At 39.2% G+C, this 18,893-nt stretch overlaps 1 protein-coding gene across 1 annotated transcript; it reads left to right on the top strand.

The window, feature by feature from the left end:
* The first annotated feature begins 337 nt into the window (after positions 1-337).
* LOC135086385 (uncharacterized) lies at positions 338-3,330 on the top strand. The gene is made up of 3 exons (XM_063981122.1): positions 338-1,333; positions 1,721-1,900; positions 2,542-3,330. Exons 1-3 carry the CDS (start codon positions 976-978, stop codon positions 2,604-2,606), a joined length of 603 nt encoding a protein of 200 aa, XP_063837192.1. The 5' UTR covers positions 338-975; the 3' UTR covers positions 2,607-3,330.
* Positions 3,331-18,893: the final 15,563 nt, after the last annotated feature.

Below are 18,893 nucleotides of genomic sequence, written 5' to 3'. Positions count from 1 at the left end.
ATTGTGAGGATTTGTGGGTTAGTGTGGATATTTGTGTAGACAATCAGGTAGAAAAGCTAATGATATGCAGCGTATACTTACCACCACCTATTCAAAAACACATAATTGAACACTTTTTCGACAACGTGAATAGAATATCTGTAAACTTTAAAAAAACGTTAATATTAGGCGATTTTAACTTGGGTGGTATACACTAGCATGGTCAGCCTGGGTCGCCTCTTACCGCATCAATTAGCCATAAAAGTGTGTATGAAAATATGCTCTCTGACTTTATTGCTTATCACGATTTAAATCAATATAACTGGATTAAGAACAGTAAGGACAGGATATTTGTTGCATGGCAACACTAAGCTGTGGAATTTAATTTTTGTGTAATGGCAATGTTTTCTCTCTCTCTCGTCTCGGCTCCCACGAATACACAAGTGTGTTAACTGAAGATTGTGTTTTAATCAAGAAACCCGCAGTATCCAGCCCTATCATACACAAATACGCGCGCGGCCGCGCCTCATGGTCCTTCGAGATATTTATGAAGATCTGTGGGTTGACCAGAAACCACTTGGAAGAAACGCAAGTATTCGCAATTTGGGAAGCACAACAAGGACGCCATTTTCGTTCATTCGTCGTTTGGGTCGCAATTCGCTCAGCATCCAATCAAGCAGCACGCAACAAATCGCAACCAGGTGGCGCTGTAACCGCAAACCCGATTCGTGCCGATTGTGGTGTCGACCATCGCCGAAGAAAGAAAAGGACGCAAAACTTGCAACGAGACCGAGTGCAAGCAGGACGGCAAGAACTTCGTGCAACACCTTCAATCTCAGTTCATTCGCCAATTTTGCCATTTCCGCCATTTTGTGTTTCGCCCTTTTGTAAGCGGTTAGATTATTGTAATTGACGCAACTATTTTAAGTTAAGCATAGTTATAAGCGTGAATTTGTGTGAGAAGTTTATCCATTGTGGTGAAAAGGAAGTTTAAACATGGAGGAAGGATTAAAACAGAAACTTGCTTCGCGAGGTTACCTAAAAGGTACGATCACAAGATTGCTACAAGTTTGTGAACAAGATTTATCTTCACATTCAATCGAAATCTTAGAAGCAAAACGTGTCAGACTTGAAACATCTTTCGCAGCGTACGAAAAGCTCAACCAAGAAATATTGTACTTGGATGAAAATGACAGCGAAAACGTCGAAAGAACTGAAAGCAACTATTTCGCTATTCTAACAAAGCTAGACTCAGAAATTAAAAAAAAGATGTCAACTTCCTCCATGCAAGCCTCCAAGTCACCTCACCATAATATAACTAAGTTACCGCCAATTACAATCCAAACTTTCAATGGTAAGTTTACGGAATACGTTCCTTTTATTAATATCTTCACTTCCATGATTCACAATGACAATACCTTAGACGAGATTCAAAAGTTTTATTACTTGCGTTCGTATTTGCGTGATGAGGCCTTCGACCTCATCAAAAATCTGCCTATTACTGCAGATAGCTACAATGTAGCTCTGGGCCTTCTCAGCAAGAGGTACGAAAATAAATACCGAATCACTGCAGAACATGTATCGCAATTATTAGATTTGAAATCAATTCCAAGGCCTTCTGCCACAAATCTTAGAGAATTTGTATGTGTAGTCCGTCAGCAAATAGCTGCTATTAAAAACATTGACCCTAATGTCATTTACTGGGACGCAATTCTTTTAAGTATTTTAATCCGCAAACTAGATAACTCAACGGCAAAGGCGTACCAACTTGGGCGCTGTATGGAAATGGAGCCCAAACTTGAAGATTTCTTGCTATTCATCGAGAAGCAAGCAATGGCGCTGGAGAATACTGAGCAGGGTCACACTTCCAACAACAACAAGGTGGTGGTGACTCACATGACTACAGCAGCATGCGGATACTGTAAGTGCAATCACAAGTTATACACTTGCAAAAAGTTTAAACTTTCACCTACACAAGAACGAATGCAATTTGTAAGCATTAATAAACTGTGCAATATTTGCCTTGGTGCGCATCAGGGAAAATGCAGGTTCCATTTTAGGTGCTCAGTGTGCAAGAAACCTCACAACACACTGTTGCACAGCGATCAAGCTGCCCCCGCACCCCCTGTTTCTTTGACAGGCAACAATATATCTAATAACAATGTACTTCTTCCCACAGCAAGAGTTAAATTAGTGGCGAAGGATGGCACAGAGCTTCATGTCAAAGCTTTGCTGGACAGTGGCTCGCAAGTTTCATTTGTTACCTCTCATGTGGTCAACCTCTTAGGTTACACCCCTAAGCAAACTAACACCAAAATCATTGGAGTTTCTAATGCAAAAAGTTACACTAAATATTGCATTCCATTAGAAGTCTACTCTTTGAAAAGTCCATTTAAAATAAATGTAAATTGTCATGTAGTTGACCAGATAACATGTAAATTGCCTCAAAACAAGATTGAATTAAATGATTTTAAAATACCTCCCAACTTGACTTTAGCCGATGAGCAGTTCAGTGAACCAAGTGACATTCACATGCTAATGGCAGCTGACATATTTTTCCAGGTGCTCATACCGAGCCAAGGAGGGGCACCTCGCGAGCTGACGGCGTTGCCCACGCAAGCGCCTGAGTCTACTGGGTCTCTGGCTCGTGAGCAACAAAGCAGCAACTACTCGTCAACTGCCACAAAGGATAATTCAGCTAAGCTATTCATAACCAATACCCACTTCGGAAACATTATTGCAGGTACTGTCTCTCCTTTTCAATTACCTAAACAATGCCACAAAGTTGTTCTCAAATGTGAGTTAGGGTTGAGTGACACTATTGCTAACTTTTGGAGTACTGAAAAGGTCCCAGAAGTATATCCTGAGCATTCTTCTGAGCATGAACAGTGTGAGCAAATATTTAAAGAGTCCGTTCAGTTGAAAGACAGTAGATTTCAAGTTGCATTACCTTTAAAGTTACCTTTACCTCAAATTAATGACGTCCTTGGCGAATCTTTTCATTTGGCTCTCAAACGGTTCTATAATTTAGAAAAAAGGCTACATGCAAATCCTGAGTTATTCATGCTATACAAAAATTTCATTCATGAATACTTAGCACTAAATCATGGTCACTACATAGACATTGAAAGTTATGATTTGATGAAACAACCTGTTTATTTTCTGCCACATCATGCGGTAATAAATGACAATAGTAAAACTACTAAACTCAGAACTGTGTTTGATGGTTCTATGAAGTCAAGCAATAAAGTATCATTAAATGACTTACTATTAAATGGGCCTGTAGTTCAAAGAGAATTATTTGACATAATATTGTTATTTCGATTAGGTGATTATACTTTCACTGCTGACATCAAGTGCATGTTTCGCAATATAAAAGTAGATCCGGAATACACTTCTCTTCAGAATATACTATGGAGGGACGATCCCACCGAGTCAGTGCAATGCATTCGATTAGATACTGTAACGTACGGGTTGAAAAGCAGTACATACATTGCCACTCGCTGTTTAGATGAGCTAGCAAATAGATATAGGGACGAATTTCCTCTAGCCTCATCCATAATTAAAAATAATGTGTATTGTGATGATATTTTATTTTCTCACAATGATCTCGAAACTGTGTTTGCGGCACGTGACGAATTGCGTAGATTACTGTCACTAGGTAGTTTTGAAACTCACAAATGGAGCTCCAATGACAGTCAAGTTCTATCTGATATACCAATCAATGACTTGCATTTTGATAGTCTTGATTTGCAAAAAGACAACTTTAATATGAAGGCTTTAGGTCTTACAGTAAATGTGAAGCATGATCACTTCATAATATCTTCACCACAGCCATTTGATTCAAACAAAATCACTAAGAGAACTATTTTGAGTTATATAGGCAAATTCTATGATCCAATGGGTTTTGTTAGTCCTATTATTGTCTCAGCCAAGTCTATAATGCAAAAACTTTGGCTGCAAAAATTAGAGTGGAATGACAGTCCCCAACCTGAGGTGTGTCAGGAGTGGCAATCTTTTACAGCTGACTTAGCTGCAATGAAACCAATTTTATTACAAAGAAATTTAAGCATTTCAGACGTTGACACAACTGAATTAATCGGATTCGCAGACGCATCCAGTACGACTGGCTACGGCTGCTGCGTATACCTTCGCTGGTCCAGCCCCACAGGTACTGTGAATGTGCAATTACTCTGCTCGAAGTCGCGCATCAATCCTATACAAAAGAAAGGTATGACTGTGCCAAAGTTAGAGCTAAATGCTGCACTCATACTGTCAAAGTTAATTTTTAAAGTTTATGATGTTCTTATAACAAAAATTAAAATTAGTAATGTTTACCTATTTACTGATTCTAAAATAGTCCTTGCATGGCTTAGTACCGATCCAACAATGCTCAAAGCATACGTTGCAAACAGAGTAATTGCCATTCGCCAAACCTGCGATCAATGGGACTGGCTGTATGTGAAGTCAGCTGACAATCCTGCGGATCTTGTAAGTCGCGGAACCAAGCCAGGTGAATTGCTAGGGTGTGATTTGTGGTGGCATGGTCCTCAATTTCTTCAAACTAGCGAGCTTGACTTTTCTTCTTGCTATACGGGTCTACCTGTCGACTTACCTGAAGTGAAACTCTGCTCAGCCTTCTCCTGTAACGTTGTGTGTGACGATTTCGATCAGCTTGCATTTATATTTCAGCGTTTGCATGATTGCTCAGATATACATAAAATGACTAGGTTGTTAGCTTATATCTTGAGATTTTTTAATAATTTAAATAAAAATAAACAAAAATTAAATGCATCATTTTTAAGTGCACAAGAACTTAACAATGCGTTAATGCTATTAATAAAGTACGAACAACATACCTATTTTCAAACTGAATTAAATTTATTGCGCAATGGCAAGAATGTTAAGGGAAATTTAGCTAATCTGCACCCCCATATCGACGACCAAGGGCTTTTACGTGTGGGTGGTAGGCTTCATCACGCAGATATCGCTTACGCACAAAAACATCCCATAATATTACCGAAAAGTTCTATTGTCACTAACTTGCTTATACGAAGTGAACACGAAAGGTTACTGCACGCAGGGCCTAGGCTTTTACTTGCGCATTTAAACCAAAGGTATTGGATTGTAAACGGCTTAATGGAAATTAAGAAGATAACTCATAAGTGTATTACATGTTTCAGACAAAAAGCCACTGTGGCCAAACAGCTGATGGGGTCCTTGCCAGCTGCTCGCGTCACTGCGACCAGCCGTCCCTTTGAGAAGGTCGGAGTGGATTTCGCCGGGCCTATTGATGTCAAGCTATCGCGAGTGAGACGATCTGTAGTTGGTAAAGGTTACATCTGCGTGTTCGTCTGTTTTACGACGAAGGCCGTCCACTTGGAATTGGCCTCAGATCTAACCACTGAAACCTTTCTCGCTTGCTTAAGAAGGCTGATATCACGAAGAGGATTGCCCGCCGAAATTCACTGCGACAATGCTAGTACTTTTAAATGTGCACGGTCCCATCTAGCTGAGCTTTACAAATTGCACACTTCCCAGAGTCACCAAGCAGAAGTACATCATTTCGCAACACAACGCGGTATTGCTTTTAAGTTTATCCCCGCTTACTCACCTACCTTCGGGGGACTATGGGAAGCTGCAGTTAAAAGCACAAAATATCACCTAAAAAGAGTTCTGCAAAAAACTGTACTTACCTATGAGCAACTTAATACTGTGTTAACAGAGATAGAAGCAATACTCAACTCGAGACCCCTTCTACCTCTGTCATCAGATCCTGATGATTTTTGTTATTTGTCACCAGGACATTTCATTATTGGTTCTCCTCTAACTATGTATCCGGAACAGAATGTTGTCGTTCCGCGAAATAAATTAAAATTTTGGCAATTATGTACTAATTTAAAACAAATGTTTTGGAAAACTTGGCATAAGAAGTATCTTAATGTATTGCAAAATAGGCCAAAATGGAGAACAGATTGCAATGATGTAAAAGTAGGAAGTTTAGTAATTTTAAAAGATGATAACACTCCTTCAATGTCATGGCCTATGGCTAGAATTATAAATGTTTTCCCTGGGCATGACACAAAGGTTAGAGCAGTAGAAGTAATGACATCTAATAAGAAAACTCATGTTCGTGGCATACATAAAGTGTGTCTATTGCCAATAGATGATAATCTGTAAAATGTTATCACTTAATTTTAGAAGTTAAGGCTAATTAATAAACCTACTGTTAATTTAGTTACGTGTGCATAATATCTTATGATTACTTACAAGATGTAACAAATTACATTATGTCTTGTACAAAATGTGTACTGTGATGAGTATTATAAGTCTAACTTACTTTTAGTTACCTACTAATTAATAGTAAAATTAATGTTGTGTAACTATCAAATATTTTCGCCCTTCCTGGGGCCCCAGTATGTTGCATGGCAACACTAAGCTGTGGAATTTAATTTTTGTGTAATGGCAATGTTTTCTCTCTCTCTCGTCTCGGCTCCCACGAATACACAAGTGTGTTAACTGAAGATTGTGTTTTAATCAAGAAACCCGCAGTATCCAGCCCTATCATACACAAATACGCGCGCGGCCGCGCCTCAATATTGGATTTAATTTTGTCTAATATGTCGGTGTCCGGTATGCGCGTTAGTGAAACCCCTCTAACTAACATCGATACGTATCACCCACCATTGGAATGCGAGTTACAATGTAGCACTTCACTCTGTGTTCTCACTAAACAAGAACCTAGGTTTAAATTTTATAAAGCAGACTACTCTAAAATAATTGCCGCATTAATGGAAATACAGTGGCATGATTTGTTCTCGCAGTATTCTAGTATTGACACAATGGTATCTGCATTTTATAATGTTGTGACGCGCCCCGCGACGCATCGACAGCCCTAGCACCGAGCACGGAGGCCGAACGGACCGAGCTAATATAAGAGACGGCGGCGACCGCGGGCGCCTAGCCCCCTATCCGTCCCCCGGACACGGCCTGAGCCGAGGTCCGAGCCTACCGTGGCGCCCTCAGGCCGCGTCCGTAGTCCCCTCGATCGGGCCCACTAGAGTGAGCCCGCCGTAGGCTGGACTTTGGTCCAACATCGCGGTGGGCAACCCTCTAGTTGGGTTCGCCACTGATCGGGCGCCTTATGCGCTCGATACGGCCCGATCGCGAACGTCGGTCTGCGACCGACGCGGACGAGCCTGGGCTAGCGAATTGCTACCCACACTGTTCCCACTAACCTGGCTTGATTCGGTACCTCGTTTAACTCGGTCGGTGATCTAATTGTCGATTCGAGACGTTTTATCGCTGATAGCCTACCTATTAATCCCTACCGAGTCCCTACCGAGTAGTGCATGTGATACTCATTCCCGACCTGCGGTAGCAATCCTGCTACCACCCTTCCTGAACTTCGTACCCCCTCGCCACGGTCCGACGCCTTTCCCTAGTCCTGGTCATACTCACCCGAGGACTTAGGTCTCTGGCTCGAGCTAATGAACCACGTCCTGCCCCCCCTAGTTATAAGTATCCAGACTAACATTCGCTAAACCTCGCACAGGGCGCCGCCCCTCTCGCGGGTACGAAAGCTAGTCAACGGGACGCGAACCGGGCGCGTCGCTATTCCTCTCGTTGTGATAGATTAGTAATTTGTGATTAACTTGTAAAGTACCTACTTGCTCATTATTAAATAACAGTAACTTAGAGTCAGTGAAGTTAGAATAAGGAACTATTGTGGATCTAGAAATACAAAGCGTTATTGTGTTGTTGATTGTGCGTTTCCTTGGTCAATATCCCTGTAGGCATCCTGGATAGGTACACATCCCTCATCGCAGAAGGCGAACTGGGACTTAGTACTAAACAGCGGGGTGTCAGACTGAGCTAGCTAAGACGCCCCGTTGCAATGGCGCCCAACTGAATAACCCACGGAACCTACAGGGATCACCAGATCGCTAGAGAAGCAAAAGACCAAAAAGAACGCAAAACTTCGCACTCGACCAAATTGATAATCACACATGTCAGAACCGACATCTTGGATATATAAACTGAAGAAGACAGAACTTGAGAACGAGTGCAGAAGAAGAAACATAAAAACGGAGAACAGAACCGTACAAGAACTGAGACAGAACCTCACAGAAGTACTCAGAACCAGAAATCAATCCAAAACAGAAGCCAAGCAGTGCCGTCAACCAGTCCAGTCCGCCAGTAAGTCCGCCAAAGACAGTGAGTCAGAAACCGATTTCGAAGACACAGAGATGCACCAAGAACTAGACAACGACAAACCAAACATGTCATACACCATGGATCAGACTGAAAACATAACATCCAGATGAAACCTAAGTTTTGACACATACAACGACCCGGTGGAGTTTTTAGAGCAACTAGACGAACTCACGTCATCGGGCAAGGTCAAGCCAGATAAAGTGCTCAAAGTGCTCCCCAGATTCCTGAAAGGAAAGGCCGTACTGTGGTATAGAAATAATAAAAACTCGTTCACTACATGGAACGAATTCATGGAACTCTTCAAGTTGACATTTGTGAGCCGTGACAGTGACCTGTTAGCTAAAATAGTGAACTATAGGCAACATTACCGCCAAAAATTCACAGACTACCTGATTGAAATAAACACTCATGCGCAGATACGCAAAAATGTCAAAAGAGGAAGAACTAAACAGAATCTACGAAAACATGAACACAAAATACAAGTATTACATCAAGAAATCAGAAGCCGGCTCGATAAGCAAATTACTACAACTAACAAACGATTATGAAAACGTCACAGCAGAACGTCAAACTAACTTCACAGAACAAGAACCACGAAATAACTACCACGAAACAAGCACAAATCAAGGACACAAGGAGACGGCATCATACATACACAATTACAACACAAATACTTGCTGCTGGAGCTGTGGAAAACAAGGACACTCAATGAAAGATTGCAGAAGCAAAAAGGTACTATTTTGTAACGGTTGTGGCAAGATCGGCAAAATGAGTTGATAAATTAAAGTCTTTATCGAGGAAATAAATGTGAATTTATTAAACACCAAACAATTACATGTACGGATCGTAGATCAGAGAGTAGAAAGGTGACAGAGCTGTCATAGACAAAATAAAAAATAAAAATACGGTCAAGCGTGAGCCGCATGTAAAAGGCGCTAAATTTAAAAAAGGTTTAACACTCCCTCTACATTTAAGCCTTTCACAAAACAAAGATAACAAAAATCTATGTTAGTTACTTATGCATTAGTGTTATGTACCTCCATAATTACAAATTAAAACATTTTACAAACAAGTACATAACCAAATTATATTATTTTACTTTTGGAAAAGAGATTCAAAGGAGAACATACCAAGTTTAAGCCTTAAGAATTGAAACTTATCCTTTGACAATGCTTTTGTAAATATATCTGCAAACTGATTATCAGTATTTACATACTTCAAAGTTATAATTCCCAAATGATATTTCTCTTTGATAAAGTGGTATCTAATGTCAATGTGCTTACAGCATTTATGAAAGTTAATATTTTTAATTACGCTAATAGCACTTTGGTTGTCTAAGTGAATACATATAGAGTCCTGCGTATAAACATCTAGATCACACATTAATTGTCTCAACCACAGAGCTTCTTTAGTGGCAGCACAAGCCGCCATGAACTCTGCTTCTGTCGTTGAAAGAGCTACCGTTTGTTGCTTTTGACTGGACCATGTCACAGCCGCTCCGTTTTTCAAAAAAACATAACCGGTCACTGAGCGCCTTGTGTCGACGTCGTTAGCATAATCGGCATCACTATAACCGGTGACTTCTGAACACTCTGGTGATCGGCTGTAGAACAAGCCATGCTGTTTCGTATCCTTCAGATACTTTAAGATTTTCTTGACAGCATTCCAGTGACTCTCATTGTAGCAATTAAGAAATCGACTTACCAGACTGACAGCATACATTATGTCTGGTCGACTCACTATAGCCAGGTGCATGAGGGAGCCCACCGCTTCTCTGAAGGGTATGTTCTTTTCAGGCTCACCGTCTTCCTTCTGCAACTTCACGTGCGGATCGACTGGTACGCTGTTGGGGTTGGCATTATACATATTAAATCTGTGCAGCAGTTGGTCTACATATTTAGTCTGATGTATAAATATGCCTTTGTCTGATTTCTCAATTTGCATTCCTACAAAGTTACTAGGTTTATCTAATATTTTCATTTCAAATATGGTCTATGTGCCGGTATGCACAATACTTAATCTCTTCATATCTTATCTTGATCACGTTCACAGTGTCAGCACATTTATCACGTATAGTGCTGATGCTGTGACGTCATTTACCTTTGATCTATATCGTATAAATAGTCACGCAGTTCGTGTTAATAAACAAACTTAAAGCAGAGACTTATACCAACTGTCTTATTCATACGGTCTCCCAACATGGCACAAATTAACCGAAGCCGACGTAGCCGATGAAGCCGACAAACAACGACGAAGTTAAATAAGTACCAAGCCAACGTGATGTGAGACGTAACCTCCATCACCACCATCTTCAGCATCAGCCTCCGCCAGCTTTCATCTGACATGGAATCAAATTGGCTACCCCGATTGAGCAGAGCAAATCCGTGACGTCACTTCAACATCAATCATCGTCATCATGTCAACTCCGTGCAAGTCGTGCAACACAACACCACGAGAAGTCGCTGCCAGTACCCCTGTCACATCCGTATTCCCGATTTCTGGAAGGATCAACATCGACTGTGCACCTGGAATCAGTCTTAACATCTCAAAAGATTCAAATCGCTGATAAAATATTAGAGAATGCAAAAATAATAAGTCTCAGCAGTTCAACAGTCAACTACAACATCAGCAAAAATTCAAGACCAAACAATGGAAAATGTGCTAACACAGCTATAACATGTGCAATTGAAATAATGATTGTGCCATGACCGTGAAAATTTGCGACGCAGCAGTTACAGGCCAAGGTCGCCTAGTCAAGTAAGAAGATTTTGTTATTATAATAATTATGTATCAACGTATACAGAAAAATGTGAAAAACTATGTGATTGGAAACAAACGAATCAAGGAAACTAAAAATCGCACAGCCAGCACGGCTTCTGTGCTATCTACCCGTCTAACCGCCTTATTGTTACCGACTGAAAAAGTGGTATGAGGTTTTTTTAATCGTTACGGGAGCAACATATCAGTGATAATAATCAACAATGCCAAATGAGCAATATGTTATATACCACGAATGGTTCAAATATAAACACTTACGGTGAGATAAAACTGACTCTTAACTTGGGAATTCAATCATTTAGAAAAATGTGAGTCCCTCCAGAGCGAATAATTTCTTAGGTTATCCGATAACGAGCCAAGGAATCGCCCAACAGAGCAGAAATACTAAGCAATCGATGAATCGAAACACAGTTAAGGAATTGAGAAAATTACGCAGCCGCGTATCGAAGTTGAATACTTTGAATATTTCAAGAATGATATTTCGCCTATCCTTTGGTCTTCAGAAGCCGATAACGCTTATGAAATGTGCAAGGACACAAGGCATGAACGCTGTGACTACAGCGCACCCATCGCGTAACGCCGAGCTTGCGCGAGGGCAACCCACGACTGTGAAAACGCCAGATAAGGAAGAGCCAGTGGTTATGTTTTGTTATAATCTCATTTTTATAAACGTTTCCCCATTTTTCACCACATGATTTGTATAACGTAGATAGTTATTGTTATTTGTAATATGTAATTAGCGCATTATTTTTATTTCTTGTGTGTAAGTATGTAGATATTAAACATTGAACCATGTATTAACGTAGATAATTTATGTATGTTATTGTAATTAGCGTATTATTTTATATTTCTTATTTAAAGGGGGGGAGTACTGTGCCGGTATGCACAATACTTAATCTCTTCATATCTTATCTTGATCACGTTCACAGTGTCAGCACATTTATCACGTATAGTGCTGATGCTGTGACGTCATTTACCTTTGATCTATATCGTATAAATAGTTACGCAGTTCGTGTTAATAAACAAACTTAAAGCAGAGACTTATACCAACTGTCTTATTCATACGGTCTCCCAACATGGCACAAATTGACGATCCCGACGACGAACCGGACGAAGAAGATGAACCTGACGGAGATGGCACAGTCTGCAAATCATTTGTTATTGTTTTTAATGTATTCTTATCTTTACAGAACAATAATCCATCGTCTACATACAGGTAAAGATAACACTTATTATTATTGACTTTAGCAACATACAGGGTGACTTTTGTATCAGTATCCAAATTTTAATATAATAATCTATGAAGCGAAAGACAAAACACGTATTTTTTATTTTTGTATCGTCCAGTACAAAAATGTCAAAATAAAGCACCCAGAAACAGTCTGAAAAAACACTTACACCGTGGTCACGGCTCACTCGCTTACGCACGCACACACGTACGCGCCTGCCCGCGCCGCATTTCATTCATTGCGATACGATTTATAAGTTGTCGATTTTCCCTTAATACTTTCACGGGCTTAGGACCGTCAAAATGCAAAAGATTTCAAAGTGGTAATTAGTTTTAATTAAACAGACTTACTAATTTATGGTAGAAAAATTAAATACCTACGACAATAATTACGCTATCAAAAAGAAAATAAAATCACCGAGAGCGGTAACACTACTTTTCTTGTGTACCTATTCGGGGGTATTTATCGTTATTTTCATGTGCAATAATTGAGATTGCTTACCAAACCTACCTAACCTAACAACAAACTAACAAATTATGAGTAGTTATTTTAATAATTGCCCAAAGTGCATACCATTTTTCTCCAGACAGACTTGCACGCTTTTGTACATTGTCTTTGAGTTTATTTAAAACTACAGTGTCATTTCGCACTTCGCGTCTCGTGTAGGTACTTACCTACTTGCTCGCGGATCTCGCTTCAGTTTGCCGCTAAAATCGTTCACCGGTTTGGCACTGTTGGGTTTAGTCCTTGGTTACGAAGTCGAGGTATTCCTCTGGGCCCGGTTCAAACTCTCTCCACTTAAAATGTAGCACCGAATCATTTCATAACACTCGCGCTGCGAATACATCGTTACGTTGACCGCACGACGGAACGATCGGCGCGCGCAGTGATACGCGCGTCTCGTAATGGGTTGCGCGGGCGACTGATTGAAGCGCCGCGCGGCCAGGCCGGCCGGTCGAGCGTTGCCACACGTTGCCAGCTCTCCGCTCGACCAGCTCTCCCGCAAAATGTTTACGCGCTAAGCGCGGTAACCACACTACGTGATTAATTGGTTAGGAAAAAAATAGTTAATGTTAAAATTTGACCTACCTATTTTTTATTAAAAATGTCATCTATAAACGATACCTAATGTCAGGAAAAAATTTGGATACTGATACAAAAGTCACCCTGTATACACATTGATCAGCTGTGCATTGAGTAAAACCAAATTTCTTTAAAACAGAGTCAAATTTCTTATTCCAGCAACGTGGAGACTGTTTAAGACCATACAATGACTTGTTAAGTTTACATACCATCTTTTTATCACAGGACAGACCTTCAGGTGGACTCATGAATATGGTTTCTTCTAGCTCACCATAAAGGAAGGCAGTCTTCACATCAAGCTGGATGATTTCAAGATTGTTGTGCGCAGCCACTGACAACAATAAACGGATTGAGTCGTACCTCACGGTAGGAGCAAAAGTTTCTTTGAAATCAATCCCAGGGGTTTGTGAAAATCCTTTTGCACAAAGCCTTGCCTTGAAACGTGGACCAGTTGGTTCATCTTTTAGTCTGAACACCCATTTGCATCCAACAACTTTTGCATTTGGTTCCTTCTCTACCAATGTCCATGTTTCATTTTTCTGGTGTGCATCTATCTCTTCATTTATAGCTTTTATCCAATTTTCTTTTTCTGTTGAACTAATAGCTTCTTTGTATGTTTCAGGAATGTATGCTGTAGAATCGACTGGAGTCTCTTCGTGTCTAGACAGGTAAGTATTTTCCTCTTCATCTTCGAGATTTTGTACCTTTCGTATGTTTCTGTTTGTAGGTCTCAATGTTATATTTCTGGTCTCCGGGGAACTGATACTTGTGTCTGGTAAGTACTCACTTTCTGAAGTAGACCTGTTCTCTGTTACTGTATCATATGAGTTTTCTGAATCTGTATCATCTGTATCACATTTTTCTGTTTCAGGTGTCACTGTTGACAGCTCTACAGGAACAAAGTCTCTTTTCACACTGGATTCTATAAATACAGCATCCCTGCTTTTAATTACTCTTCTAGTATTAGGTATTGTGAATCTGTAACCTTTTGTGTGTTCACAATATCCGATGAAAATCATCTTGTGTGCCTTTGGATCAAATTTCTTTCGTTTTTCTTTGGGTAAGTGCACCATAGCTTCACAGCCGAAAATCCTCATGTGATTGACTGTTGGCTTCAGACTGGACCACATCTCTTCTGGAGTTTTGAACGATAGGGACTTAGCTGGAGAACGATTTATGACGTAGGCTGCAGTATGTATGGCATCAGCCCAGTACATTTTTGGCAAATTAGCGTTAAGCAGCATACATCTTGCCCTTTCGACAAGTGTCCGGTTCATTCGTTCTGCAGTTCCGTTTTGTTCCGGTGTGTAGGGTATGGTTGTCTGGTGAATGATGCCAGCACTTTTCAGAAACTCTGAGAAATTTCCATTTACATATTCCAAGCCGTTGTCTGTGCGAAGAGTTTTTATACGAGCATCTAACTGGTTCTCAACTTCATTCTTGAACTCTTTGAACTTGTCAATCGATGGCTCCTACGTATAAGGGCGAAACTGCCGCTTACGCCTTTTTCCAATTATTTAAGCAATGATTTCACTTTGCTCTAATCTATAACATCAGTAAGAAAAAAAAAATTTTTTTCCATTAGATACAAAATAAAATTTTAGGCAAATAGGCGTATGTGCAAAACTACGCCACGTATAAAGCCCAATCATACGATTCGTCAATCTATACGAGTAGTTGCTTACATAAACATATATTTTTTATAATCCAAATCTTAAATAAAGCCATGAAAATATTTAGCAAATTGTTTTATTTATAAATTATGACACATTATATAGTTATTTAATTTTTAGCGTTAAGAGTCACATCTCAAACTAATTTGAAAATTATAAATAACTTGAAAAAATCGAACTGCCTAAGGCATCGTGGGTTCAATTCCCGCCTTAGGCAATTCGATTTTTTCAAGTTATTTATATTTTTTTAAAATATGACACATTATGTTAAAAGACCTAACTAAATCTCGAGCACAGTATATGGGCGTATTTGCGTTGAAACGTAAAACGGTACATTAAACGACTTTTTCTAACTGATTTATTATTGATATAGCACATGATAACAATTAAAATAATTACATGCATAAATAAAGAGAGTAATCGCTTAAAATATTATATTTACGTTGTCATTTAAGTCTCTTTACGTTGAACAATATACATGAAATTATAGAAATATGCCGACGTAAAAGGGCAATGCGTAAAATCTCAAAATATATAAGAAAAATATAAAAATTGATAACGGCAGTAGCAAAAGCATTACATGTTAAGGCTAAATGTGAAATTTCATTAAATTCGTTTTAGTAGGTCAGAAGATATGACCCAAAAATATGGTTCTGGCCACTAAAATGGCTCTCCTGTAAAATTTACTTTTTTCACTTACGCCAGTATACGTAGGAGCCATCGCAATGGCATCAGACTTGTTTCGGAGAAAGTAAACGAAGATTTTCTTCGAATAGTCATCAAGGAAAGTGATGAAGTATTTGGCACCACCAAGTGATTGTGTTTCCATAGGTCCGCAAATATCAGAGTGGACCAGCTCAAGAACCTTTGTAGCTTTGGAGCTCTCATGTTTAAAAGGTAGTCGTGTCTGTTTACCTTCTTTGCAAGTTAAACATGTCAACTTCTCTGGTTTTGCTGAGAGAACTACATCTTCAGTGTTGGAAGTCATCTTCTTTAAACTGTAGAAGTTTAAGTGCCCCATCCGTTGATGCCATAAGTAATTATCTTGTTCTTCAACATCTGACATGCATGCATAGTTTTTTGGCATATTCAGCCGGTACATGTTGTTGATGAGACTTGCTGTGACAACAATTTGGTTCTTGCTGTTTAAAATAGTGCAGCCAGTACTATTGAATTTCACTTGGCCACCACTTTTGAATATCTGGCTTACGGACAACAAATTGGTTGCCAGATCTGGGACATACAGTACATTGGTAAACAGTACTTTGTTTTCTTGTCCTTTATGATTGTAGACATCTAAGCTCACTTGTCCTGCACATGTTACAGTTAACAACTTATTATCTGCAGCTCTTATATTCTGAACACCGGGAACTGTTTGAGTCAGAAACAAGTTCTTGTGTTTTGTCATGTGAGCGGACGCACCGGAATCCACATACCATGCATCACCATAGTCTCTGGATGATGCCATAAACACAGCAGCATATGAAGACTTCGTAGACTTCTGTGCATTATTTGGTTTGGATTTGCACTCGGGACTCTTGTGTCCATATTTGTTACATGTGTAACATCTAGGTCCCTTAGATTCTTTCTTGTGAAACTTCTTAAAATTTCTGTTCACAGCAAATGCTTCAGTATTACTTTCGGATTGCCTTACATCTTGTAATAACTTTGCTTTTATAGCATCGGAAGTTATCTTCATGCCGGAGCTTTCGATAGCTATGATCATAGGCTGATAAGACTCAGGAAGACCGAAGAGCAGCAGTGTTCCGAGCCACTCATCATCCAACTTGAAGCCTATGTTCCGGAGCTTATGAGCTGTTGATATTATTTTGCTCACGTACTCTTCTACGCTTTGACATGCACTGAGTGAGGTGTTACACAAATCACGCAGTAAGCCGACTCGACGTGTTAGCCCAGAGTCATCGAAGACAGAAGACAGTTTGTCCCACACTTCTTTTGCAGTACTCGCTTCTTGAATGTGCACGTAGTTAATGGGGTCAACCAGAAGAATGATCTTTGTTTTAGCTTTTGTATCACGTTTTCTGTCCACAACTGCCGCTGAGTCAAAATTTTCGATGCAGTCCCATAGCTCTTCATGTTGCAGGTAAGTTTGGACTGCAAACCGCCAGGTTGCATAGTTTTCACGGCCAGTTAACTTTTCAATTAATGCCAGTGAATTATTTCCTGCCATTTTCGAGATTTTGCTCAGTTTGAAGACGAACATTTGAAAAAAACAAAAGATACCCGCCGTGTTTTAGATTGTGTTCACATTCACTTTGTAATGTTCGCTTTATGTATTTCCACAAAAGTTTTTACACTGCTTCACTTTTAGGGCTTACTGGGCCCATAACCTGATAAATTAAAGTCTTTATCGAGGAAATAAATGTGAATTTATTAAACACCAAACAATTACATGTAAGGATCGTAGATCAGAGAGTAGAAAGGTGACAGAGCTGTCATAGACAAAATAAAAAATAAAAATACGGTCAAGCGTGAGCCGCATGTAAAAGGCGCTAAATTTAAAAAAGGTTTAACATGAGTAAACAGTGTTGTAAGAAAACAAGTGAGTACACACAGTCCATGACAATAAACACAAGTCCGCAACTTAAAGATAACCGTCCATTCGTAGATGTAACGATACTAAAGCCTGGTCCGTGAGCACGTAGAATCCCGTCCAATGACCCCAAGCTAACCATCCCTATCGCTCGCGCGTAATTATGTTGCTGTCGCGAGTGTCGCGACTGTGCGACGGGCGCCCGCAGTGAGTGTGCGAGCCCCTTCTATGATCTGAGATGCGAGCCCTGGGCCCCAAGTCTGCTATTTTTAATTAAATGACAAGCTATTGTTATTCAATTGATATTCAATTACGATTCCATTACGATTGAGACAAATTTGGTATTCTGCTAAAACTTGTATACAATATCAATGAAGTCGTAATGTAATTGTAATGGGATCGTAATTGAATAGATAATGGTGTTGCCATTAAAATCCTTTCAAAATCTACCAAGAGACAAAATGAGTGAATGAACTTTTCTATTGTTTTAAATATACGTTTTATTTATTTTCTGTGATTCTATTACAAAGTAAACTAATGAAAATGAAGCGGTTTGTCGATAAAAATTGATCTAGAGTCATTTAAAACCATTTATTTCTAACACATTGGCTGTAATTACATAGGACAAAGTCAATAATTAAAAAAGCATCTGTCAACTGACATGTCAATGTTATGAAAATCATCAAATTTATTTAGGCCAATTTCAGTTTTGGTTTGAATTTAATGATATTTTGAATGAAAATCACAATTTTAAACCAGTAGGTACAAGCACAATTACTTTTTTATGTCTGAAGTAATCTGTAAAAGTGTATAAGTGTGTATTCAACAATCTAATATGTTGATTTTAATGTGTAATGCTTCACACGCAGGATGTTATGTTCAGAATCACATAAATCTTAATTAAATCAAGGCAAAAACAACCACTTGATACAAATATTACATTTAATAACAATACTATAAAATTCATCTAATAAAGTCACATTGTTGTAACACCTTTAAGTACCTACCTACTTAGACACTTAAATTACTAATAAGGAAGCAATAATCTTATTGAGTATTAAGAATAGAAATAGATTCAAATATTAATTGGATACCACACATAGATTGCTATTATACTGACTCTCAAAATTTACAAGGAGTTCAAAAACTGCACGGATCTAATAACTGCTACCAGTGTCTACTATGCCTGCTTATGCTAATGCTTGGCTAAACCATGGGATAATTCTCTGGGGTAATAGTACCTACAGAAGTTAATCAATTTAATATTACAAATAAGATGCAATAGAATTTGTTAACATCACAGATAATATATGGACAGTCGCAGATCTCTTTTTTTTTTTTTTTTTTTTTTTTAATGGCAACCAAACCTCTCTGGGAGGT

The sequence above is a fragment of the Ostrinia nubilalis genome, chromosome W (assembly GCF_963855985.1).
Source record: "Ostrinia nubilalis chromosome W, ilOstNubi1.1, whole genome shotgun sequence".
Classification (NCBI taxonomy): Eukaryota; Metazoa; Arthropoda; class Insecta; order Lepidoptera; family Crambidae; genus Ostrinia; species Ostrinia nubilalis.
Note: the sequence above shows the minus strand (reverse complement) of the source record. Positions and strands in the feature narration are given on the sequence as shown.